Source organism: Ornithodoros turicata, unplaced genomic scaffold, assembly GCF_037126465.1.
Source record: "Ornithodoros turicata isolate Travis unplaced genomic scaffold, ASM3712646v1 Chromosome33, whole genome shotgun sequence".
In the NCBI taxonomy this organism is placed as follows: Eukaryota; Metazoa; Arthropoda; class Arachnida; order Ixodida; family Argasidae; genus Ornithodoros; species Ornithodoros turicata.
This window is the reverse complement of record NW_026999359.1, coordinates 150030-176461: the sequence shown is the minus strand read 5'-3', so window position 1 is coordinate 176461 and position 26432 is coordinate 150030. Positions and strand designations below refer to the sequence as shown.

Below are 26432 nucleotides of genomic sequence, written 5' to 3'. Positions count from 1 at the left end.
TATCATCACTTAACATCAGGTTGATATCATGTGTGATGCTTCTGCGGCCCTGCTACAGGGTACCGGTGCTCTACAGATACAGATCTTCCTTTTTTGGTTATTAATTCATAATAACTCAGCTTGTGTCATGCATATTTTCCCCGAGTGTGGAAGGAATATGACAGAATGTAAATAGTTGCGGATATTATAACTCAACGTGCATTGTTTTCACCCTGTTCAGGTAATGCCTTACTGACACCCTTGCTGTAGCCCCAGTTGTCATAGTTAATTGATCTTACTGCTAACAAACAAAGCCATTGTCTTTGGACCTCAAGTAACAGCATATGTGGGAAGTCTGGTTAACCTGTGCACGAGTTTTGGCATATTTTATGTGACACATAATGTATTATCCCTTGTTAAATCTAGCTTCCTAACTCACTTTATTGTTTCAGATGCCTACAAGAAATATATCTTAGAGCTGTCATCTAGCATGATCTGTAAAGGTGTTGAAGACGCTGTACATCAGGCAAGAGTGTGATTGTTCAACAGACATGTCACAGGGATGATGAACGATATCAATAAAAAATAAAAAAATAGAAGCTGCATGATTTGTTATTTCCTAATATACACAGCACAATAGGGTGCACAAATTATACGGGATCACAACGAGAGACTTGAACCTATTTGCATGTAGGACCCAACGTAGGTCCCACAATCAAATAGGATCCTGTTAATATGTAGGATCGCATTTGCATGTAGGTCCCACAACCAAATAGGATCCTGTTTATATGTAGGATCGCATTTGCATGTAGGACCCACAATTAAACAGGATCCTATTTGTATGTAGGTTCCTTCATCATGTAGGACCTGGTGTCATAATACCATATGGAGTCAAGTAGGAATTTCCAATAGGGTCAAGAGAACGAATAAGAAATATTGAAGTCAATTGTCACAGGGGATGAGACTATGGTGCTCTACTATGATCCCCTTTCGAAAAAGGAGTCGACGGAATGGCGCAAACCAGGAGAAGCACCCCCAAGAAAAGCCAAGGTCACACAATCCACAAAGAAGACCATGGCAGCAATATTTTGGGATTGTCACGGGATCCTCCTCATCGACTTCAAAGAGAGAAACACTACAGTAAATGCGACTTATTATGCTTCACTCCTGCACCGACTACGAGACGCCATCAAGGAACAGAGGCGTGGCAGGTCGAGTCGATGTGTCCGGTTGCTCCAGGACAATGCCCCTGTCCACACGGCTTCTGTTGCCAAGGCTGCACCTAAGGAGTGCGGCTTCGAAGAAATCCACCACCCACCCTAGAGTCCAGACATATGCTATAGCATCTGGGACCAAGACTCGCTCTCCGCATGAATTACGTCACTTGGCCTTCATAGCCGAATTCACCACGGACGTACGCCACATCACCGGCCCCGACAACGTCGTCACCGACGCCCTCTCTCGCTCACCGATAGTAGCGCTTACGCAAGTGTTCCCTCCGGCGCTTGACTGTACTGCTTTGGCGCAAGCAACAAGCCTCGGACACCGATTTCCAAGCCCTCCAACAGTCGCCGCAATCACTCAATCTCCAGCGCATTCCCTACCTCGACACACCGCGCGGGCTACTCTGCGACATGACGACAGGGACGCCGAGGCCCCTCGTCCCTCTCGCTTTCCGCCGACGTCTCTTCGACATCTTCCACATCCATCACCCCGGTATCAAGGCCACACAGCAGCTTATCGCCGCCCACTTCGTTTGGCCTTCCATGAACCGGGACGTCCGTCAATGGGCCCGAATATGTCTGGCTTGTCAGCGCACGAAGCTGCAGCGGCACACAGTATCTCCAACTCTGCCGCTTCTAACACCCGACGCCCCTTTCCGACATATCCACCTAGACCTAGTGGGACCTCTGCCCATGTCGTCCGGCCACTCCTACCTACTCACAATCGTGGATCGTTTCACGCGCTGGCCGGAGGCAATACCCATCCAGAACATGACTGCCAGCACTGTCGTCCGCGGCTTTCTGCACAGTTGGGTGGCCCGTTTTGGCGCTCCAGCTGTCATTACTACGGACCGAGGGCGACAGTTTGCTTTGCGACTTTTTGCTGATGTCTGCCGTTTTCTGGGTGCTCGCCACCATCAAACCACGGCCTACCATCCCTGCGCCAATCGGCTCGTAGAGCGCATCCACTGAACCCTTAAGAGCGCCCTTTGAGCCAATCCTTCTGACCAGTGGGTAGAGCGATTGCTCCTTATTATGCTGGGCACATGGTCCGCCACCCGGTCTGACTTCCCACTCTCCCCTGCCGACCTGGTCTTCGGTGCTCCACTGCGTCTGCCTAGGCAATTCTTCGATGCAGCCTGCTTCCAGCAGCCAGCCCCCGATCCTCTCGCCATCCGTTTGCAGGCTTATTGAACGGACTTACGGCCGCCTCCCCCCCCCTTCGTCTCGACAAGTTTTTGCCCACCCTCAACTAGCCACAGCGACTCATATTTTCTTGCGCCACGACGCCATGCGTAAGCCACTGCAGCCCCCTTACGACGGCCCCTTCCTCGTCCACTCCCGCCAGGGCAAGACATTAACCATCCGCCTGCCCAACCGTCTGGAGGGTGTTTCAGCTGACCGTGTCAAGCTGGCTTTCCTCCTTCCTGATGACTTGAGGGACCTTCCGTCGCTGCATTCGCACTGCCTGAGCGCGCCTCCTCCTCGTTCTCCTGCCCGCCGCGTCAGCTGGGCGTCTGGTCCACCATCGGTCCGCACTGTTCCGCGGCGACCTCTGGTTCAGCGGGGGGCCCTTGTAGTGGCCTCCGCTGACGATGAAGGAGTGCGTGCTCCCGCCCACGCTCTCAACCCGGAGTTCATTCCATCCGCGGCCACCGCCCAATAAACATCTACCTTCCGCTACGCTCCTGGCTTATCTCTCTTAGCCGCGCTCACAACATCAAAGGGTGTGACGAATGCTCTGTACTCTTTGTATGCCTCTTCAAGAGGAATCTGCCAATATCCTTTGGTGAGGTCAATACACAAGAACACCTTGGTTCCAACTGTATCGGTAATGATCTTGTCATTGTGAGGCATCAGGTAGGAGAATAGGTCTGTCTGTTGGTTTATCTGGTGATAGTCTGTACCTGTTGCCCACAACACATGAGTTAGATGCTTCCCAATTAGTGAGGTGTCTCCCTTGAGGGTGCTGACTACTGTGGGGGTCCTAATTAGTACTAATTGCTAATTTGATGGTGTCCAGACCCCTGTGTGATGTGGGCAGCTAGTGGTCATTGCTTACTACTTACACAAGGGATTCTTTAATAGGGCCTGCATCTTTTTGAGACCACCATATGTCACATGCCTTTGGCGCTTCAACTGTGCAACTCACCCTTGTTCGAGAGTGTATAATCTATAAAATATTACCTAACTAACGGGAGTTGCTTCCGTACAAGCATATCCCCCTTTCTATGCAATATTTATGTTTGCACAATTACAATACAAAAATTCTGTGGCTTCCAAGAGACCCTGATAATTTTCTAGGTGTCTGTGCGTTCTGTTCTGTGTGTGTCCTCCAGCTGGATGACTATTCGACGGAATGATACTTCATCTGAGAAGAGTGTAGTAACCCAATACTTACGAACAGATAATCGTGCGCACCTGGGCATGGTGATCGAGTGTCCAACCCCGTGAAATAGAACATTGGTGAAGTGGAAGATTGGATACTACATGTTTCAGCAAGGGATAACCGCGTCCCAAATGTACATACAGGATATGATCAAGATTTTGTAAGACCAAATGGTGTAATAGGGCTATTAGGGAGTGTGGGTGGTAATGCAAAGCATATACCATACTGAGTAACATAAAAACCTGGACAGGTTGGTAATCTACTTGTAGCGGCACCTGGTGATGGCGACGAGCCCAGTCTCTGCCCGGCTCGTGTTTACTGTTCGGTTAGTGGTTCGTTAGTTCAGATCCGGCCCTCACGCAGTAAAGTTGTTGCCTTCGTCTCGCTTATTGTAGTGACTTGACTTCGCGACAATCTGGTGACCCAGAAGTGATTGCGTAGGTGAGAGGTTTGTGATCAGTGTAAGCGATGAACTGGCACCCCCCGAGAAGGTAGCGGAAACGTTTGATAGTCAGGTACACCGCCAACAGCTCGCGTCCAAAAGTGTTATACCGTGATTCGGCGGGCTTGAGGGGTTTGAAAAAGAAACCCAGCGGCTGTAACTCATCGTGCGGGCCGAGCTGGTGCAGATTGTCGCGGTCGCAGATGTGGCGCATCTCGGACTGTCAAGTCCACTTTGGCATTCTTCATCACGTCAGAACGCGTAGTGGAATCACGTCGCCTTCCGCATCATACCTCACCCACAGCTGCGGAACTCTATGCCACCTTTCTTTCTGCAGCACATCGTTTATTTCACCCCACGGGAATGGGTCGTGTGCACTGACTCTGCATGTGTGCTGCCAAAAAAAATTGAAAATTCTGGCATCGGAGGCTCATCCGCAACGCTGGTGATGGATGTTTTAATGTCTTACAGCCTTATCTACGAAGCAGGGCACACGGAAGTTTTCCAAGGGGTTCCAGCCAATTGCGATGTCGAAAGGACCATATTCTTCTCTATTGCCCGCACTAGCAACCTTCCCGAACCACACTTTCCGGATCCCTCATCGAGCTCAACTCTCCCCCCCCCCCCGCTCTCTCACAAAATTGTTTGGTCCCTGGCCACATCCAGCACACCAACGCTCTGCTCCTTTCAGCTTTCTGGATAGCATAGGACGTACAATTAGACTTCGATCCTTAGTGTGAAGCGTCTTATTACTTCACTCCCTGCATTACTACTAGCAATGGTGTAGCGTATCGCCGCTGGCAATGAGGCTTCCCATTCATCATCTCGCAATAAAGCTGTTGTTGAGACGAGTACTGTGCTTTGCATCGGCAGACTCTAAATTACTCACCCATCCACTATTGTCCGTACTAAATTGCATGCATGTATGTATCAACTCGGCTTTTCAACTCGAAACTGTACAATACAAAGCTCTTCCCTTTATGCATAATTACTATAACCACTATGAAGTGTAACTCAGTTTAAAAAGTGACAGCGATAGCCTATCGTGCACTCGCAAGGGCTTCATGAGGCTCATGGTGTTATGGAGCGCGCACATGTAGGCAATTAATTTCGTACGCTCTCCCGTGAACTCCCTCGCAAACTGTTGGCGGTGTTGCGCGTGTGCGGGCACCACAGCCTATCGCAAGCGTCACAAAGATTCCAAACTCGTTCTTCAAGAACTTGCTAAATGCGCAAAATCCGCGTCGACCAGTTCAAACGCCACGGACAGGCAATCCTTTGATGTGCGCACGTCTTGGACAGTTTACATCTGTTGGCATCTGTGTTCCCTTACTGCTGGGTCATGTTGTCGCCGTGCAGTCAATGATCGTCGATTGGTTGTCCCCGTGTGCTATACCTTTTTTGCGTTTTTTGCGTTCTCGGCGACGAGCCCATCCGTGCCGGGCCCTGCACCCCCTGTCTGAAGATATCGTACGCAATATTTCTTGCCGTCACGTAGCGTGTTATAGACTGACGACGCTTGTACTACCCGCACGGCTGCCATCTGTTCGCAAGGACGTAACTTTTGTCAACGACGCGGCGAGGCTTCTGATATCTTTACATGTGCTCTCCGATTTGCTGCTGCGCCACCAAATGGCGTCCCGAGCCGGATGTCAGGACCTACGCCGTCCTTGACAAACATGTTCCATCATACAGCTATCGCTGTAAAAAAAGGACAACAACAAAACAGATTCCATGCCTAGAATATTGCAGAGAAGTTCGTAGCTTAGTGCACATTGCATAGTGCATGCTTAGTGCATAAAACATTTCATTGTGGTTCAACTTTCGTCCATTCGATCTTCACACATTACCATCGTATCATTCCTCGAGCCGTGTAGCCCATGGTTTTAAGCTACAGGCAACTTTTGGCACAACTGATTATTTGCACAACTCATCAGTGCAGGTAGGAATACGGAAATGAAAGTCTTTATCACATAATGTTGTATCATTAAATATACTTGTTGATTTCAACATGAGACGCGAACAATTATATTTCTTGTGAGGATTTTTTTTTCGTATTTGTGCATCTCCCTTGTGTAATTCCTTCTTAGGCATTTTAGGTATGTGACTAAAAAAAAACATCAAGGTTCGCGGTCGTCACAGAGGCCTTCAAGACGCTCAGGCATTCCTCGCGGCTGATGCAATGCAGCATGAGGGCCGCGACTATGTGGTTCTGCAAACGCTCATAAAAATATACTACTATGGAGAACAGGCCTCACAACTCCGAAAACAAAGAGTGCAGAACTCCACCATCGCTGCTGTGGAAGTCCTGGCATTTACAGCACGGCTGCGAATTAAGATAATACTATTTTAGCATTATTTTTGTCGCTAATTCAGCTTCTCTTCACTAGAACTTCACCTATCCCCTCCGGGTCACGGGTTTCATCCTTCTTTACTGACTTGTTGTTCTGAAAGTCTTTGTGAGTGACGATGCATATGGCCTATGAATATTTTTGTTTAACGCCGAGCAAGAATGCGTTCGGATGATATAAATTAATATAATGTCCACTCACGCTGTCCTTTTATGACAGACCCGTACGTGTCCTTGTTGTAACATACCCCTCTGAAGCACCTGCCGTCTTCAGCATCAGTCATGTCCTGCGCAGTGAGTAATAAGAACACGGTAACAACGCAATGATGTGAACAATGCAAATGGGGCGTTGGTACAACAGCGCATGAATGAACTCTTACGGGAATCCTTGTATCGGAAACCATCAAAGTGTGACATCAGTTTCCAGTAGACACCTTAGATATATGCAGCGGGTCGCACTTAGTGCCTGGAGCTACAGGCAATGCCGATTCGCAGCGGCGCAGCAGTCCCTTTTGTGATGCTGCCTCCAGAGTTTGAGGGGTGCCAATGTCACGCGTAATCAGCGAGCAGCTTGGGAACGATTTTTAACGACGAATGTTTTTGCTCATCCATACTTGCTTTACAATGGTTTAGAATATTTTGCGAAATTTGTAAAGTGGCAGTCAAAGAGCCTTTGCTAATTTTCTTCCTTTAATACTTTACTGGCTTCGCACTGCGCTTTCAGAGGTGAGTTTCTCACCCTGACGGGAGGACATCATGTTCCACGTGACCTGCCGACGCCACTCGCTCAAACGTCGCCCGCCTACGCATTGCTGACGAAGGCTCAATAAGGCCGAAACAGCTGTTCAATGCTGCTGTGGCGACGTGTGTATACATAATGCACGACTAATGGACTATAGAGACAAGCAAAACGAGGGGAACAGCTGGGAAGGCGTGTGAGTTATTTTTCAATAGGACTGCTTCCCCTGTACTAAATGCATTAGTATTGTAGCAGCCCCGGCGGTGCTATCATCATCCTCGTTCATCATCTCGCGCCCGCGTAGCCGCGGAAAATAAATCAGTTGAGCTCTTGCCGTCAAACCAGCCGGTTCTCTTTGTCTGTCCTTGAGTTTCAACAACTGGTGACCCGAACGTTCCGTGACCGAACATTCTAGAACCTTGGCCCGTGCTCCGCCATGCCTCTCGGGGACCTGCAAGCCATCTCCGCTCCATCCCCGACGTCTTCACTGGCTGCCGTCGCCGTGAAGCTGCCCCCGTATTTCGACCACAACCCAGCTGTGTGGTTTCTCCAAGCTGAGGCCCAATTTAGCTTGGCTGGCATAACCGCACAACAGACCAAGTTTTACCATGTCATTTCTGCCCTTACTCCCTCTGCTGCGAACGAAGTCTACGACATACTGTCCTTCCCCTTCTACGCCGTATGACCAGCTAAAGAAGGCTCTTCTCCAGCGAACGACATTACCAAGCCGCTCACGCCTGCAACAGCTTCTCTCGACAGAAGAGCTCGGGGATCGCAGGCCCTCTCAATTACTGCGGCGCATGCGACAGCTGCTCGGCGATCAATCAGCTTCCGTGGACGATGCCCTTCTGCGTGAGCTTGTTGGAATTAGAGGAGAGACAAAGTAGTAGTCCGTTGGTGTCGGTTACCAGATTCCAACTGGCCCGAGGATGTTTATTTACTCGAGCCACGGGGCAGGTGCTGGATGTCAGGGACTGGCGATGCGGCTGCTACAGGGCTCCCCCCCCTAGCGACTTGCCGGGGGCAGGGAGCGAAAACTGGCAAGCTTGCGTGCCCAGGATACGTGGCGTGGTCGAGGAATCGGGTGACTTGGGTGGAGAGGTGGAGCCGTGCGGTTGTCCACGGAAGAGGGTGCCGTCGATTTGTGGCTGCTGGGAAGGGGCGAGCTGAGGGACACGTCGAGGAACGCCGGCTTCAGTCGATGGACGGAGACTGTGTCCTGCCGGCCGTTAATAAGGAGGGCGAAGTGGTGGGTGGTTCTGGGGGTCACAGGGAAGGGGCCGGAATACGCAGGCTGCAGCGGCTTTCTGACGGCATCGCATCGCACAAACACGTGAGAACACGTATCCAGGTCGGGGTGTCGGTAGGTCGGACCGGACCGGGCTGGCGAGCGGGGTGGCACTGGGCGCAACGAGGACATAACACGGCGAAGACGGGATACGTAGTCCTGTTGGGCGTCGGGTTGTGGGTCTGCTGAGACGGACAAAAATTCACCGGGAAGTCGAAGCGTTGTGCCATAAACCAGCTCGGCGGCGGTACAGTGAAGGTCGGATCGGAGGGCTGTGCGTATTCCAAGAAGGGCAACGGGGAGTACTTCCGGCCAGGGTGTATCAGGAGTGGCACGCAAGGCGATCTTGAGCTGTCGGTGTAGTCGCTCGACGAGCCCGTTCGAAGCAGGATGATAAGCTGTTGTACGAATACGTTTGGCGCCCAATGCGTTCGTGAAAGCGGCGAAGAGGGCAGACTCGAACTGCCGACCTCTGTCAGTCGTGATGATGGATGGTGCGCCGAAATGGGAGATCCAGGTGTTGATAAGAGCCGATGCGACTGTTGGAGCAGTGGAGTCAACAATGGGCACCGCTTCGGGCCAGCGGGTGAAACGGTCAACGGCCGTCAAGATGTAGTTGAAACCCTGGGAATGCGGAAGTGGACCAACCAAGTCGATGTGAATATGGTCAAAACGGGCGTCAGGTGGCAGAAAAGGTGCTGGCGACAGACGGGTGTGGCGCTGGGTCTTGGTTCTCTGGCACGGCAAGCATGTGCGCACCCAGTGCTTGAGATTAGCGTGCATATTCGGCCAGACGCATCGGGTGCCTATGAGCTTTCGTGTGCCTCGGACTCCGGGGTGGGAGAGAGCGTGAAAGTGATCGAAAATGGAACGGCGCAATGCGAGGGGGACGAAAGGTCGTGGCGAGCCCTGTGAAGTGTCGCAAATCACGGCGGCCGTCGCCCCGGGGAGGTGAACATCTTGAAGCTTGAGGCTGCTGGACGCGGGCTTCGTGCGCAGTACGGCCAGCTCCTCATCAGATGACTGAGCAGTGACAAGGAGGTCCAGAGACAGAACGGCTGAGCACTGCGCTGTAGTTGGTGTGAGCAGGGTGGATATTCTACTGAGAGCATCGGCCACGGGGTTGTTGACGCCGCTCACGGGCTGTATGTCAGTGGTGAATTCTGAGATGAAGGCCGGGTGCCGGATTTCTCGAGGTGTATATCCGGTGCCAGAAGATGAGAGACCATGAGTAAGCGGCTTGTGATCCGTATATATGGTGAATGATCGTCCTTCCAAGAAGTGCCGGAAGTGCTTCACTGCTAGGAATATGGCCAGGAGCTCGCGTCCAAACGTGCTATAGCGCGTCTCTACAGGTTTGAACTTGCGCGAGAAGAAAGCAATGGGCTGCCAAGCAGAAGAAACTCGCTGCTGCAGGACGGCGCCGGCAGCACTGCTCGAAGCGTCCACCATGATGCAAGTAGGTGCATCGTTCCGGGGATGGACAAGAAGAGTGGCGGCGGCGATGTCTTGCCGGATTTTGTGGAAGGCGGCGATAGAGTCGTCGGACCACGGTAGCGTGGCGGCGTCGCGTTTTCGGGAAGAGAGTAGAGCTTCCAACGGGGCCAGTGTGGCAGCACAAGATCGTATAAAGCGCCGATAGAAGTTGGCTAAACCGAGGAAACGTCTCAACTGTTTGACGGACGTGGGACGGGGGAAATCCTTGATGGCGGCGACTTTAGAGGGCAGAGGAAGGATGCCGTGCTGGTTAACGCGGTGACCCAGGAAATCAAGCTCCGGGACGCCGAATTCACTTTTCGCGGCGTTGATTACAATGCCGTAATCTCGTAGGCGAGCGAAGAGGGTTCGTAAGTGCTCGGCGTGCTCTTCTGGGGTGGCGCTGGCAACCAGAATATCGTCCATGTAGGCATAGACGAAAGGGAGGCCAAATGTGACAGAGTTAATAAACCGTTGAAATGTCTGGGCTGCATTACGCAAGCCGAACGGCATACGCAGGAACTCGTAGAGGCCAAAGGGTGTAATGAAGGCGGTCTTCGGAATATCGTCTTCCGCCATGGGTATTTGGTGGTAGGCGCGCACCAGGTCGATTTTTGAGAAAACGGTGGCGCCTTCGACGTTAGCGGTGAAGTCTAAGATGTTAGGGATGGGGTATCGGTCGGGCACCGTAGCGCGGTTTAAGGCACGGTCCCGTCTTCTTGGGCACCATGTGGAGTGGGGATGCCCAGCTGCTGCTTGACGGTCGGATAATGCCAAGCTCGAGCATGTGCTCGAATTCAGCCTTAGCGATGGAGAACTTTTCGGGAGCCAAGCGACGCGGGCGAAAGTGAACGGGCGGGCCTTGAGTGACGACGTGGTGCACGGCGTCGTGCTTGACCGGGCGAGTCCAGTCGGGGGGCTTGGTGAGCTCAGGGAAGTCTTCCAGAATGTGGGAGTAGGGCGACGCCGGCGCACAGTAGGAAAGGCTGTGGCAGGGTGGAATGCGAGGGCGGATGCCGTGAACCTGAAGATGGGTGGTGGCGTCGATAAGGCGTTTCCGAGCGACGTCAACGAGGAGTCGGAAGTGCGTGAGAAAGTCAGCACCAATTATGGCCTGGGAGACATCGGCTACGTGAAAAATCCATCGGAAGTCTCGTCGTAGGCAGAGGTTCAAAGTGAGGGACTGCTGGCCAAATACCGGGATGGTGGTGGAGTTGGCGGCGCGTAAGGTGAAACACGGTTGTCGGCTGCGATGGGCTTTGCTAGCGGGCATAACGCTGACATCAGCACCGGTATCTATGAGAAAGCGTCTGTCCGACACACGGTCTACAACGTAGAAAAGGCGACTTTCGATTTGACCCGGTGCACTTATCGCCATTAGTGACTGGGCGGAGCGTTTCCCGACCACGAGTAGGGTTGGAAACAGTGCCGGGCCTCGGCGCCAAACCGCTGGTGGTACCAGCACATGCCGTTGGACCGAGGGCTTGGGCTGCGCTGGCCGCGGGGTGAAAGCGATCGTCGGCGGAAGCGCCGGGGGCTTGGCGAACGGCTCCGCGCTGCCAGTGTCGCGACAAGATGGGTTAGGTTGTTCACTTGTTGCGTCAATCTTTCAATGGCGGCCATGTGCTGAGAGGTGTCTTGCGTTGGTGCGGGGGTAGACACTTGCGAAACGGCTGAAGGTGTGGGCTCTGGGAAAGGAGGGTGTGGTGTCTCCACATGCATTACGGAGGGTGATGGAATAGCAACCTCCATTACAGCATCGGCGAGGGTGGCGAGTTCGTCCGTTGAAAGGTTTGTCGTAGTGGCTAGGACCATCTGCACGTTTCTTGGAAGTCTTTGCAGAAAGAGTTCTCTCAAGAAACTGTCGCTTGTGGAAGCGGCTCCGTTACCGAGCAATTGCTTCATGCGCCTTAACAGCTGCGTGGGGCGTCTGTCCCCGAGCTCCTCCGCAGACAGAAGCTGCTGAAGACGTGCGCGGTCGGAGCAGGTCGTTCGCTTGAGAAGTGCGGACTTCAGCTTGTCGTACGGGCAGTCCGCGGGTGGTGAAGCGATGACATCATAGACCTCGTCGGCGGCGGATGGAGAGAGCGCTGCGATGACGTAATAGAATTTCGTGATCTGGGCTGTGATGCCGGACAGATGAAATTGGGCCTCGTCCTTAATAAACCAGGTGGCTGGGTTCCGGTCCCAAAACGGTGGAAGTTTAACGCTAACGGCAAACACGGAAGTGGGCTGTTGTACCATGCTGGGGGTACCGGGAGTCGTGGTGACGTGGCCGTCCCCTGTAGACATGGTGAGTGGAGTGGAACGTCAAACGTCCGGGTCACCAATTGTTGGAATTAGAGGAGAGACAAAGTACTAGTTCGTTGGTGTCGGTTACCAGATTCCAACTGGCCCGAGGATGTTTATTTACTCGAGCCACGGGGCAGGTGCTAGATGTCAGGGACTGGCGATGCGGCTGCTACAAGCTCTTTCTTCAGTGACTCCCGCAGAATGTACAAATGGTCCTGGCCACAGCGGCTGACATGACTCTCGACCAGCTGGCCACTCTTGCTGACGCGGTTATGGAGGTGGCCAATCCAGCTGTAGCTGCTGTGTTCCCTGCATTGCCCTCTTCGGAACTTGCCCGACCTCAACCGCGCCAGCCCCCGCAGTCCACCATTGACGACCTTTGTCGCGAGTTCCGCTCCCTGGTCGCGCTCATAGCCGCTTCCCACGCGTTAAGAGCAGACACTCATCTCCGATGGCAAAGTCGCGACCGAAGTGGTCGCAGGACAAGACGGTCCCCTTCCACCAACCGTTCCGCCAGCCGAGACCACAGTCCTGCAATGTGCTGGTACCACCGCCGCTTCGGTGCTGACGCACACCACTGTTTTCTACCTTGCTCATGGCAACAATAGGGAAACCAGTCGGCGGACCATTGATGGCGACCAATGGTCCATGCTCTTCCCCCAGTCGCCTCTTCTACGTCCGCGAGCAAGCGGCTTCTGCCCGACGTTACCTCATTGACACTGGGGCGGAAGTCAGCGTAATCCCCGCAAGCCGTACAGACCGTCGACAACAATCCTTGTATTTCCTTACTGCAGTGAACGGTTCCCGAATCCCGGTCTATGCCCAGCGGTCGCTCACCCTAAACCTCGGCCTCCGACGCACCTTTCGGTGGATTTTTCTCGTGGCCGACGTAACCCAACCCATTATCGGAGCCGATTTCCTTACCCACCACCATCTCCTCGTCGATATGCGCCGTCGCAAACTCATAGACTCCTCCACCAGCCTCACGGTGTCGGGCATACGTTCGTCCTTGCAATCGCTTCGAATTGCCTTCTACCAAGACTCAAGCAACCTCTTCCTCGCCATCTTGAGGGACTTCCCGCAGCTAACTCGCCCTCCTGACTGGACCCAGCCCGTGAAGCACAGCGTGGTTCATCATATCGACTGTATCCCTGCGGGGACTACAGAGCCTTAAATCGCGTTACCATCCCCGACCAGTACCCCATCCCCCATGTCCATGACTTCACAGCATCCTTACATGGCGCTACTATATTCTCAAAGATGGACCTCATACGGGCATACCATCAGATCCCCGTTGCCGAGGAAGATATCCCAAAAACGGCCATCACGACCCCTTTCGTGCTCTTCGAATTTCCACGGATGCCATTTGGCCTTCGTAATGCAGCTCAATCGTTCCAACGGTTCATCGATCGTGTCATCCGTGGCCTGCCGAATGTCCATGCCTACATCGACGACATTCTTGTGGCCAGTCCAACCCCCGAACAGCACGACGCCGACCTGCGCCAGCTATTTTCCCGCCTCACCGATTTCGGCATAATAATCAACGTTAACAAGAGCGAGTTCGGCGTTCCCGAATTGGTCTTCCTGGGCCATCACATTTCCTCGGCTGGCATTTCTCCTCTACCATCCAAAATCCGAGCGATCATAGATTTTCTGCAACCTTCCAACTTGCAGCAGCAGCTACGGACATTTTTGGGGATGACAAACTTCTACCGCCGCTTCATCCCGCACTGTGCGGAGATCTTAAGACCACTCGAATCGTTCCTGTCCATCAAGCGCTCCGCCACCTCGGCTCTGTCCTGGACCGCTGACACTTCTGCCGCATTCGCCAACATCAAGGAAGCTCTTGCTAACGCCACCATGCTGGTGCACCCGGTACATGGCGCACCGACCGCCCTCATGGTGGACGCTTCCTCCACAGGCGTAGGCGCGGTCCTCCAGCAGAGGACATCAGGCGATTCTGGGTCATGGCAGCTCCTGGGATTCTTCTCCCGCAAGTTGCGTCCACCGGAAACGCGCTATAGTACCTTCAGTCGGGAGCTACTCGCAATTTACCTTAGCGTCATGCACTTCAGACATTTCCTCGAAGGCTGTGCTTTTCAATTTCCACGGACCACAAACCGCTCGTCTACGCATTCCGTTCTTCCGGAGCCAACTACTGCGGTCGTGAGCAACGACAGCTTGCCTTTATCGCAGAGTTCACCTCAGACATCCGCCACATCTCCGGCCCCTTCAACCCCGTCGCCGACGCCCTCAGCCGCGTTGACGTAGAACTCTCCACCCTAGCGTCCGCGCCGCCTGCACTTGAACAGCTAGCCGAACTCCAAGCCCAAGACGAAGAACTGAAGTCTCTGCGGTCGGCGTCGTTGACAAGCTTGATTCTTGAGGACGTAACCCTCCCCGAAGCTCGTCAGCCCCCCCCCCCCCCGATCTAGCACCCGCCCGTCTTACCAGCACCCTCTCCCGCAGACGGCTACCCACGTCTTCGTCAGGCACGACGTGGTGCGCAAGCCCCTCCAGGCCCCGTACGACGGACCCTTTCTGGTCGTGTCCCGTAGCCCCAAGCACTTCACAGTACAAATAGCCAACCGCACGGAAACGGTCTCGCTCGACCGACTCAAACCGGCTTTCCTGGACGACAAAGTCGACGCGCCCCGGCTTCTACCACAGAGTGTTGACTCCACAATCCTCCCCAGTACTTCCCCCCGCCACACCCCTCAACAACGTGTCCGCTGGGCCTCTCCGCTACTTGATCTCATCAACCGCTACGCTATGGCGGGCTATAGCTACGCTGAGGGGGGAGCCCCAGCAGGCCCAGCGGTGCTATCATCATCCTCGTTCAGCATCTCGCGCCCGCGTAGCCGCGGAAAATAAATCAGTTGGGCTCTCGCCGTCAAACCAGCCGGTTCTCTTTTTCTGTCCTTGAGTTCCAACAGAATCTACGTGCCAGATTCCGGCAGGAAAAGGAAGTGTGGCCTAGCGAATGATTGCTGTCGAAGCGGAACGCTGGCGGCGACGGACGAAGACTACGTCAGGCTTTATATCAGCCTATAGAGACATCGAGTGGATGTGCCTTGGCGCCGCCACATGCACTGGCGAGCCATATGTAGGCTGCGGTCGTCCCCGTAAACCCCTGGGTGGCGCCCTGCGGACGGCAGAAAATTCTATGACACGTCCCTGTCTTCTAAAAGATGGATACGCTGTTAAATATAGCTGCGAGAACCAAGTTTAGTTTAGCAGGTACCGTCCATTGTCCGGCATTTCATCTTACGCCTGTATTATGCGAGTGACATCCTTAACGGGGCACACAACAGGTCGACGAACATTCTCCAATGTTTAAGCTAAATGAAAGAACGTAACCCACGATGGCCAATTTTTTTTTCTTTGCTTCTTGCAAGCGGACTTTAACACGAAACAATGTCATTCAAGCATAATCCGTGCGAGTCTCTCTTTGTCCGTGAAATCGGTTCACGTCACCGTACTCCAGCGTATAGCAACACGGAATTGTATTGTGTTGCATGGTATTGTAGCGTATAGACCTGTTTCGAAATACTGCCACCTAGCGGCCGTGGGCAGCTGCGGCCGCCATGTTGCGGGAGACGGAGCGCATCGGACACCCACACGCGCCTACGGGCGGCAAGAACGGTGTATGCGATTTAATGCTCGCCGCATGATATACGTGCCTGTTTTTTTTTTTTTTTCGTCATGTCTGTGGAAATGTTCCTCGTGGCTGGATGGGTGACCGATCTATCTAAGTTGCCAAAACTTTCGGAAGAAGGCATGGCGTGGTTTGGCTTGTCACAGCGAAATTTCATAAGTTACAACTTTTACATTGAGCAATTTGTACACAAGGGGAGTGAAGATAGTAGTTGGCTCGCAGCATGCGTGTTCACATTTCGGAGAATTCAGATTTTGACAGGAGCATATTTGGGATGCTTTACACTATGAACAGTGAGTTAATTCGCTCGTTCGTTCGTTTTTCCTTACAAACAAACAAAGAAACATTATTATATACAGACAAGGTATGTACATCAAGGCATCGTGCTACGAAGGTAAGAAAAAGGATTAAAAAGGAAATTACCCCTACATGTCGCTGATCTGTTTGGCTCAGATGCGCTGCTCGTGATGGCGTGTGTGCCTTTGGTCTGCTGTGGCATAGTTGCTTCACAGAAGCTCATCTTTACTACAGGGCAGCAACTACTTTTTGTAGTTTAACTACTAGTGTAACTACATCATAGCACCAATAGTTAAAACTACTTTGTAACTACTGCCGACGCTGTTTAACTACATTTTTAACTACCTCGGCGTCTTGTGCGCGTTGCTATACAGGGTGTCCGCTGTCCAGCCTAAAGTACACCGAACGTTTAAACAGCATGATGCGCTCTACATCAAGCAGAACTGCTGGAGTATTCGATGCCCTGTGTTTTAATCGCTTTTTTGCTTAATTATTCGGGCATTTATATTGCCTCATATGATTACGTTTTTTTACGTATGATTACGTTGATTATGTTTTACGTATGGTTACGTTTTCAAGCTTTTTTAGTGACGACCCGAGGTGTAAATTAGAAATCTGTAGAGCGTGCCGAGAAACAGCAAGTGCAACCCTTCATTTACAATACATTTTTCTGTAGTTAACTACAGAAAAATGTAGTTTAACGTTATAATTACATTCCCAGAGATAACTTCTAACAATTGTTTAACTATATGCAGTAGTTTCACTAGTTGTTTAGCTACATGTAGTTAACTACTTCCCATCACCGTCCACAACCCTGAACCCCCAACACTGGGGTTTTTAACTTTTTGTGGTGTTCTACCAACCCGCCCAAGTTTTATCGCCGTATCACTAAACAGAAATCACGAGAACAACCACCAAGGTTATCGGGCAAATGGCAATTTCAGGGACACGTGGGTCGATTTTGTTGTGTAGCCTAAGCTGACACATTTTGATTTTCAAACACTGTTGCCTATATTTTCTAATTGTCAAGTACAAAACAAATAAACACTTGAAAAGAAAGATTCAAATGTGTACTTTTTTACATAATTAATTTACACATTTCAACGAAGAGAAGAGGAAAGATAAATTCACAACAGCTCATAGGTTGATTTAGTCTGCACTCTGCAGCCTGTTGCTGCGTCGGCTTCTCCCACAACATGGCCGGCGCAGCTCAGTTCGACGAAAGCGCGACAGGTGGCGCTCATTTTTGAAAAGGGTCTATAGCAACACTAGTCGCTAGAGGTGGGGAGATTTCTCCCTCCTAGCCAATGACGAAGCCCACCGAGACAAGCTGCAGCTCGCGAGGGAATCGGTTGCGGGAGTATCGCGTTGACCTCGCGGAGAGATACAGCACCGATAACCGGTGTTGTTTACCATTGCTTCCTCGTGCTGCGAGGCGGCCAAAACAGCGCAAAACTCCAGCATTTCAGAGCAGAACGCTCTATGTGCACGGGAACTAGAACAGCGCAGAAGAGAGAGAGAGAGGAAGAAAGGGTTCAGCTTCACTTTAACGTGATGATAGATTTGGACCGAAGATGTGTGAGGTACCTCTGTCGGAGTCATTGGTAGATCTGGACCCTTCCTTTACCAACGTGGCGAAGCAGGTTCGTTGGGGGCGTGGAATGTGGCTTGACTTTATGTTTCACATACGTGGTCATTGGAACACAGGCATTCAACTCAAAATGCTATTCCCATCTCCGAACGTTCTCTGTAGATCACGCGTGTTTACTGCAGTACAAAGCATGTATGCAACAGCGTATTTTAAAGCGTGCCGGCCGCAGGAACCAAAAACTTAGTCTATATGTAGTTATTACGTGACCAAATCACTTCACACAAAGTCAAGTCCGCCACAGAGCTGTGGTCACCATTTAATGAATGCCTGCACAGCAGACGAATCAAACCTCGAAACCTCTCCCTGACTCACACGACCTGAACAACAACCGCGGTTATACGACGCAGAAATTGTAGCGACGGGTTGGTTGGATGGTTTTATGAAAAAAATAAAACAGATATTTTGCCTTCACTTGTGTGAGGCCCGCTAACACCACATCACTTGCACCAGTTACTTTGGTGGGAAACTCCTGCAATGGTTATGCCCATGAATAAGCGAAGGGCTTCAATACGTATTGGGCTACCCTGCGTTCTTGCACACTTGTACGTTGAGATAGTCAACACCAGTGGAGACAGGAATATGTATTTTTATTTTTAAATCGTTCTTGCCTCGATGTAAGATAAAGAGAGAGAGGGGGAAAGACTGCTATACTGCCGGCTAATAAATGTTGGAATGAGAGCAGCCAGAATCTCGCTTGGAACAAAGGAGGGAGTGTTTCCCTTTCAAGCGCCTTCCCTTCTTTTCACAACTTCGCGACCTCGGCGCTTCGCAGTGCAGCGGGTCTTGTGAACTTTGACACCTTATCAGTAGGGCCCGCAATTTTAGGCATTTGCCTAAAAATGCCTATAAATGCATAAATGCGACATTTTCAGGGTTGCGCGCCTTTTCATCGACTCTATTGAATTGTAGCCTTTTTGAACATTTTTAGATGCCATAACATTTTTAGATGTGCAAGTGCGAGCGCATCTTTGAAGGCTCGTTCCGACATACAGCGCTTTGCGCCAGAGCACTGGAAAACAGCGCTTGGTGAAGTTGAGCTTAGGTGAACTTTCCCATAGCTGTCTCCCAGCGATAGGCTCCCTGAACCAATGAGAACGCGGCGCCGCGTTCACGTGAGATAACCAAGTACAGCGCTGGGACAAGCGCTGCAAGTACGAACCCCAGAGTGGAAATACAGCGCTGTTTTGCAGTGCTGTGACGCAGGGCTGTGGAGCAAAGCGCTGTATATCGGAACGGGCCTTTAGTATCATGCTGAGTGCTGAATTTTGAGTTTCGTTCCTGCGTGATTGCACCGTTTTTTTCAGTCTCTCTCTCTTTCGTTTAGTGTCCTTCAGTACATTGGTTCGCTAGAAAGGGTTCGTGTATATTTGAACAAGATATTGTGCCTTCCTTGGCCTTTCAAAATCTTTGAGGGCGGAAAACTAAAAGTAGTGTTCAATATCACGTGGTTCTGAGCAGCCTCAGTATCCGTGTACAAGTCAAAGCATGTACAGGACCTTAGCCTTTTTCCTGGATGGAGCATTCTGAAGTACCGACAAAGTCAAAGAGTGTACCAGATTAACGTGCCTATTTAAGTATTTTATGGCCCATTTAGCTGTTTTTGAGGGCCTAATTGCCTGCCAATTTCCATCGCTTTTACTACCTAAATTTCCGGACCCTATACTTCTCAGCTTTCTAAGCAGCGCATTTTAACACATCCCCAATATGTGAGACACTGACAGCAGCATTTATTCAGGAACCCTGCGATCCCCGGGTAGGAAAGCGGGCGCCTATCGCTCCGCATCGTCCCGCAGGGGGGCACCCAAAATCCCCCATTAAGAATAAACCGCTTAAGAATAAAACATTCAAGAACAAGCTCTTAACAAACCGCTTAAAAATACACTGTGGAAAATAAATCTCCAAAAATAAACAGGCTAATATCACCGTTTAGAGATCACCGCTTAAGAATCCACCATTACAAATAAACTGTTTCAAAATCCCCTCATCATCCAGCACTCAGGCGGATTGATTGCATTCTGCGTCGGGTTAGATCAGGTTATGTTAGGTTAGTTTTGTTTAAGTTGGGGTTAGTTTGGCTAGTTTGGCCCTGTGAGGTTAGTTAAGTCCCTTGTTTGCAGTTCACCTTGCTTGCAGTGCAGGCGTAAGGGGGTTACGCTAATAAATCTTTAAGACTAAATCCTGAGCGGGACTATTTCTGTAAGCGGGTTGTCCATTTCACTCGCGGCCATACCACATGATTGTAGCAATCGAAGGGCAGACGTGGGGGGATTCTGAAACGATTTATTTTTAACGATATATTCTTAACCGTTTTTATTTACACGGGGATATTTAAGCGATTATTTTTTTGCGTTGATTTTTAGCGTATATTGTGGGACATTGATTTCTAACAATGGCTGCTTACGCGTATATTTGTGAAACGACAATATGCCATTCGTTTGCGGTCTTCTGCCAAATTCAATACATGTAATTAAGCAGATGCCGCTATACCGTTATGCCGCTTCTTGTGCGCAAACTCCGGCATCATGGCATGCGCTCACGGTTTTGTCAATGCTTTGTCAGTTATTTAGACGGGAGGTTGAATACTGCGAGAATTTGTAACAGCTTCTCTACAAATTACGTTGCAAAGTCACAAGGCTCCATTTTGGGGCCATTATTGTTCAATGTCTTCATCAATGACGCGGAGCACGGAGTACGCTCTGCTAAACTTCTCAAGTTTGCCGATCACCTGAAAATTTTTCTTGCTATATCTGATATATAGGACTGTGTATTGCTTCAAGTCGATGTTGATGCTATTCCTAATTGTTGCCTTCACAATGGGCTCGTGCTGAACAGTCGGCAAGTCGGGTCCAGTTGGGTCAGCGTTTCCTCTTACTCACGGTAGTCCGGATATCCGAAGCTGGATTACAAGAATTTTCGACTTTCGTTCCCTGGAATTCTCCCTGAAGCTGAAGCTGAAGTCCGGATAAACGAGAACAAAATACATGGAGGAAAATCCGTTCCCGTGCCTTTTGTCCGGATACCGCGGGATCCGGATAAGTGAAATCCGGATAAACTGCACTCTTAAAAATGAACCTCACCGCATAGCACGCTCCTAGCCAACTATCATCTCGAATTATATAGTTATCTGCCCTGATTTGTGGAAAACGGAAGGGTACGCATTTTTTGTGACACTTATGTTGTTCATAATTGTCACAGAAAAGGCGTACGCCTCCCGTTTCCAACAAATCATGGCGGATAACGACATCATTGGAGATGATGGTTGGCTAGAAGCATGCTATGCGGTGAGGTTCATTTTTAAGAGTGTGGAGTCGACTATATTATTACTATTATTCGTAGTAGTAGTAGTATTACCCAATGAACAAATTTTTATGTTTGCGTGTACCTCAAGTGTGAAGAACCTTCCCTGCCTGTATATTCAGACAGTAGCAGCAATGAAACATACCCAGCATTCTGTCCCTTCTTTCTCCTCCTCCCAGCACGGACAATCCCTCCCAGGTTTCGGAAAGAAGCTGCAGGTGAGGTAGCGACCGTCATACTGTAAAAGGAACAAAATAATGTGTAAAACGTTTTTCTTGCTGATGCACGTAGCGAGAATGTCGGCGCTGCCGAAAATAATTAGATAAGTGCCTGGTAGCGTGTAGTAGTAGTGTAGTCCGTGGTCTCGATGACTGAGCGGCAACCCCATGTTCCGTGAACTCCATAAGCGGACGAAAGGCTCGAATATTTCCAGTGGTATAGTCGAAGGAAATGTACCTGCAGTAGGATTCGTACCCATACGCTCCGATTTCCGGCCAGAGATCCCGGTCGCATCAAAGACCGGAGGGGTCTGAGTTGCTGCAGGGTTCCTGTGCCCCCCCCACACACAGACACTGTTGGTTCCTGTATTATCACTGTCCAATTGCAGTATGCAACTGGCCATTATGAGGTATGCATAGAGATCTAAAAACAGGAAATATTCAGGAAGAACTATTTGTTTTCTTTTCTTTCTTTCATCCGCCATTTCTGGTCACAGATCGGAAACATGCAAATAAATATACCACGCTCGCTCAAGGAGCAGCGCGTGCAAAAACTCCCCACTGCTGGTGTCGTTTCTTCAACTGCCAATATCCAATGGGCCACTTCCATGCAAGCGTCGCTCCTGGCGCCGAAAGACGACATGATCGGGAGACGACGAAGCGATGATTACAACTTAATACAACGCGGGCGTGGGTGGAATTTTTTGAGGATATTGAAGGGTAGCATTTGTTTTGAATGGTATAGCGCAGAATACGTGACGCACAAAAAAAAATACACGAAAATACATGTGAAGGCATGTTTATCATGCGTCATGTTTTCATGCCAACTATAAAATGCCAACTCGTACAGCTCGATGCAATACATCATAGGCTTTGCCAGCAGCTTCAGAGCGCATGCGCGAACAGTGGCAAAGAAAAAGATGTTGCGGAAGGAAAGAGTAACACGCAACGTATACTGTGCACTACACAGGTGTATCGTGCCATCACGAACCTGCATACGTCGGGTTGACGCCCGTCCGCAAAACGTAACGCCGGCCCGCATGTTGCGTTTTTCTTGCCTAAAAGCTGAGTTTTCACGCCAAGCGCGAAATGTTGTACGTCGCAGCTGCCCGTCGTGCGCAAGTTACTCCAGAGCAGGTTTGGTATTTCACGGAGCAGTCACGTTACGGGCGTCCATTAGCAACCAATCACGTCCATTCTCCAAGTAGAAACTCTCTCACTCGTTAGGGTCAATTGTACCAAGTGCAGGTCAATTACAAAGGAACGCCCACAGAGACAACCATTTCATGAGGGAACGGGAAGGAGAGGAGAATGTTGCCAACACTTCGTAAAGCACGTACGCCAAATCCACTGTGCACGCAGCAGCGGGATTTGCGCCCCATGTGGTCTGACAGGCGTATTTTTTCACGCTGCGTGGCCATGAGGGGTTTAACGCCAGTAGTAGTTACTGGACACAGACTGTCCGCAACGCTACAAGGCTTCTGGACACGTTTAATTAGCAATTAGAGCTAATTGGGACCCCCCACATTAATCAGGACCCTCCAGGGAGTCATCACACTAATTGGGGAGCATCTAGGACGTGTCCAGTCCACCCTGTGCGTTGCGGACAATCTGTGTCCATAAAAATAAAAAAAATAGGTAGAAAATAAAATAAAAAGATGGAAATAGAGTGGAGAGAAACAATTTATTCGAAAATCAACAATGCCGCGGCGAAGAACCCGCTCCGCAACACCCGAGTGACCAGCGCCCGCCATGTTGCTTGTTGACGACTGGTAGTTGCAGAGAACAACGACAGGTGGCCAGGTAGTTGCAAGGCATCACACCAGATGGCGCCACCATCATAGCTCTAGACGAGAAAGACAGAGAACAAGATACTAGCGGCAGGTAAAAATGGCAGCACTGCTGAACAAGTCTAGGCATGCGAGAGAAAAGGTCTAACCGCTACTGCTAAAACAGCACGGAGAAAACAGTACACATCGGGGAAAAAGGCTTACGGGGACGATCGTTTAGGCCTAACCACAACACTACACAGCTAACACAAGGCGGGAACCACTGGGCACACACATCGCTAAACATGCGTCAACAGGCTTGCTCACCCCAAAACAAGTCTAAACATACGAGGAAAAAGGCTTATGGGGGGGCGATCGCTTAGGCCTAACCTCAACACTACGCAGCTAACACAAGGCGGGAACCACTGGCCACACATCGCTAAACATGCGTCAACAGGCTTGGACACCGCAAAACAAGTCTAAACATGCGAGAAAAGGCTTAACACGAGCGCGGTCACCGCTAAACACGGCAAACATACGAGAAAAGGAGCGCGTCAAATCACTCGCCTTTTCCCCCGCGGCAACTTCCAGGCAGAAACTGAGCGAGCGCGGAGAACACACGTCTGCTCTCTACGAGAGCCAGCCAGAAACTGAGCGAGCGTGCGGAGCGCACGTCTGTCTTCCGCGACAGCCCGAGAGAAACTGAGTGAGGCGACGCGCAGCGGCAGCTATGGATGCGCGCGCGCCCTCTGCTCCACCCGTCCGCGCATGCGCGCGCGCGCAGCTCCCTCTGCGCCGCCCGCGGGTGTTTTCGGCTCTCCGCTGCGCGCGCGCGCTCCTAGCGGCGACGGGTGGCTCTTGAGTTTCAGTTTCGTTTCTTTGCGCGCGCGTTTATCTGTATAAAGGCAGCGCGCACCGCGCTCGCGTCATCACTACGTGAAGATGTTCAGCTACCACTCTTTACAAAATTGTTCCCGCACCCACGCTTCTTGGGAAGAAGTGGAGAAGGAATGTTTCAACGGCGAAAGTCCCCGCAACGAGCTCGTCATCACTGCTTTTCGCTACATGATAGACATGGTAGGCTTTGGCAATATAGGAGAGATCTCGCCGGGGCCGCTGCAGGAGATAGTGCGTCGGATCTACGCCCGTTACAAGAACGTCTGCATAACGGTTCCTGACGGACCCCTGGGACTGATGAACGAATTTGTGAGCTTGGCCAACGCAGAATTCAACTACATCGCTGCAGACATCGTGGACCTTCTCGCTCGTGCCATCGCTCATATTAAGCACGCCCTGCGGAAGCAGCGACATTTGCAAGCAGTCTACATCGCCAACCTTGTCATTGATTTATTGAAATACCGCTTGGTTATTGACATGCAACGCATTAAACAGTCCGAATAACTTTGACGAGACTCTGTGTGTTCTTTCACTGAAACATGTTTATTGAATAGAAACAAAAGATTTGGTCAATAGATGCCAGCACCCTCCCTCCCTCCCTTGTCTGATCATCTCGTAATGCTGCGTTCGTGAGATCAGACGCGCCAGAAAAGGGGAATCTTCATCGCAGCGTCGTCATTGCGCGGGTCACGGTACCAGCGCGATGACGGAATGGTCATTCTTTTAGTGCACCTATTCCGCTACCACACTGTAACAATGACCCGTGCTTCTCCTGTCTGCGAGAGAGAGAGAGGGAGAGAGAAGCATGTCTCGACTAGAACTTTTATTCTCGATTACATGCGCGTGCAGCTCTTTGTTCCACGGTTACTCGATGCCTGACGTCGACGGTCTCGGGCTCTCTTCCGGGTTTTCCGGTGCTGCACAAAGAGGGAGTACTATCGTAATGCGATACGCGTCAAAACACTAGGAAAGCTTACCGTATTCGCAGCTCCCATAAGGGAAGGAGTGTACGGCATCCACGAGATAGCGCTTGTCGTCGTAGGGGACCAAGCTCTTCTTGAGTCTCGAAATGGTGTACATCGTTTGCTTTATACTCTGGATGGTGCACTGCTTCTGAGAGACCGCCTTTTCATTGAACAGAGAATCTCGGTACACTTCGTGCAATAAATGTTTCCTCACCACGTCTTTCTTAACTCCTTTCGCTCTCGCGATCTGTTTGTGTGTCCCAGCCAAGAGAATGCTGTACATTTTCGCTCGGATGGCTACGACTTCCTGAATAACTCCGCCCCCGTCTCGTCTTTGAAGTACCCCATCTGGTTCGCGTGCTCGTCGTTGAAAAGTGGGTGGTCCGGCGGATAGGAAGACAGATCTAACTCACTCTCAATCTTCATCAGCTGCTCTTCCAGGCTTTCACACGTGAGAGAAAAAATTATGCTGTCCGTGTCGCTATAGATCAATTGCACTGGACATGTCAAGCGAGAAAAGAGCGACTCGTAGATGAAGCTGTACATTCGGACTTTGGATATTTCAAGAATGGCAAAGCCCACGTAAAGGGGGTGCGTGCATTTGATGCGGCGTTGCTTCATCTCGCACAAGATGCACGTATCACTCAGAATGTGAAAATGCTGACTGTCGACGGAGCTAGCTTTTCGGAGCGCGCTTTCTTTGTCGTAGGCTAGGGCATACTTTTTCATCCGCCTCACATTTTGTATCGACTTACCGAACGTGCTGTTCAACATGGTTTTGTACAGAAGTCGCTCGAATTTCGTGGTCGCGGCATTCCTCAACGCGATGTTTCTCTGCACGAAGGTTCGCAAAAAGTTGTCTTGGCGGAACGAGAGGATGCTGTGAACACGTTTTATTTTCATGCCCAACCTCACATACAGTGCGAGCAATGCATAGTGAACGACGTAGCGTTCTTTGTCGTAGCACGTCAGCAAGAGTTTCTTTGTGGGAGGGGCGTTCAGCGCCAACGCGTCTTTCAAGTGTCGCTGGTAGGGGGAGAGTTCGTTCTCGTTCACACACCTGTGTTCGGGGGCCAGGGGAAAATCCCTGGTGAGTGCGTGCAGTTCTTCGGGATATGACAAGTCTACTACGTAGACGTAACCCACTTCCGAATCGTGAGGAATGTTGAGAAAATCGATCTCGCTCCACCTCGAAGGATCCACCCACTCAAAACCACCTGTCGGGAGATGGAAAGTTATCGCGTACGGGTACAAACTGTTCACGTCGAGGTACTGGATAAAAGTCTTTTCTTGCTGGGGATCGTAATCGTCACACCCCTCGTGATTAGCCCGACAATATCTGTGGAAGCTGTTACAAATGCCTCCCCTGATTCCCTTCTCGATCGTTTCGTACATCTCGCGATCGCTCATGAGCTCGAGTTTGACTTTGGTGAGCTTCAGAGCGCTGCTCCACGCGTAACTGGCGAGGGACACTGTGCGTAGGATATCTAACCTATCCGTCT

The 26432-nt window shown here is 50.9% G+C and overlaps 1 protein-coding gene across 2 annotated transcripts in view; it reads right to left on the bottom strand.

The window, feature by feature from the left end:
* LOC135373835 (uncharacterized) overlaps positions 1-26432 on the bottom strand; it is a 68702-nt gene that overhangs the window by 11020 nt on the left and 31250 nt on the right. The window contains exons 3-4 of one of the 2 annotated variants that reach the window (XM_064606894.1): positions 21227-21319; positions 6586-6670 (exon numbers count right to left, since the gene is read on the bottom strand). In XM_064606894.1, the coding sequence (XP_064462964.1) occupies positions 6586-6670; positions 21227-21319 (178 nt within the window). The remainder of the gene's footprint in view (positions 1-6585; positions 6671-21226; positions 21320-26432) is intronic. The other variant, XM_064606893.1, reaches the window with a different exon arrangement.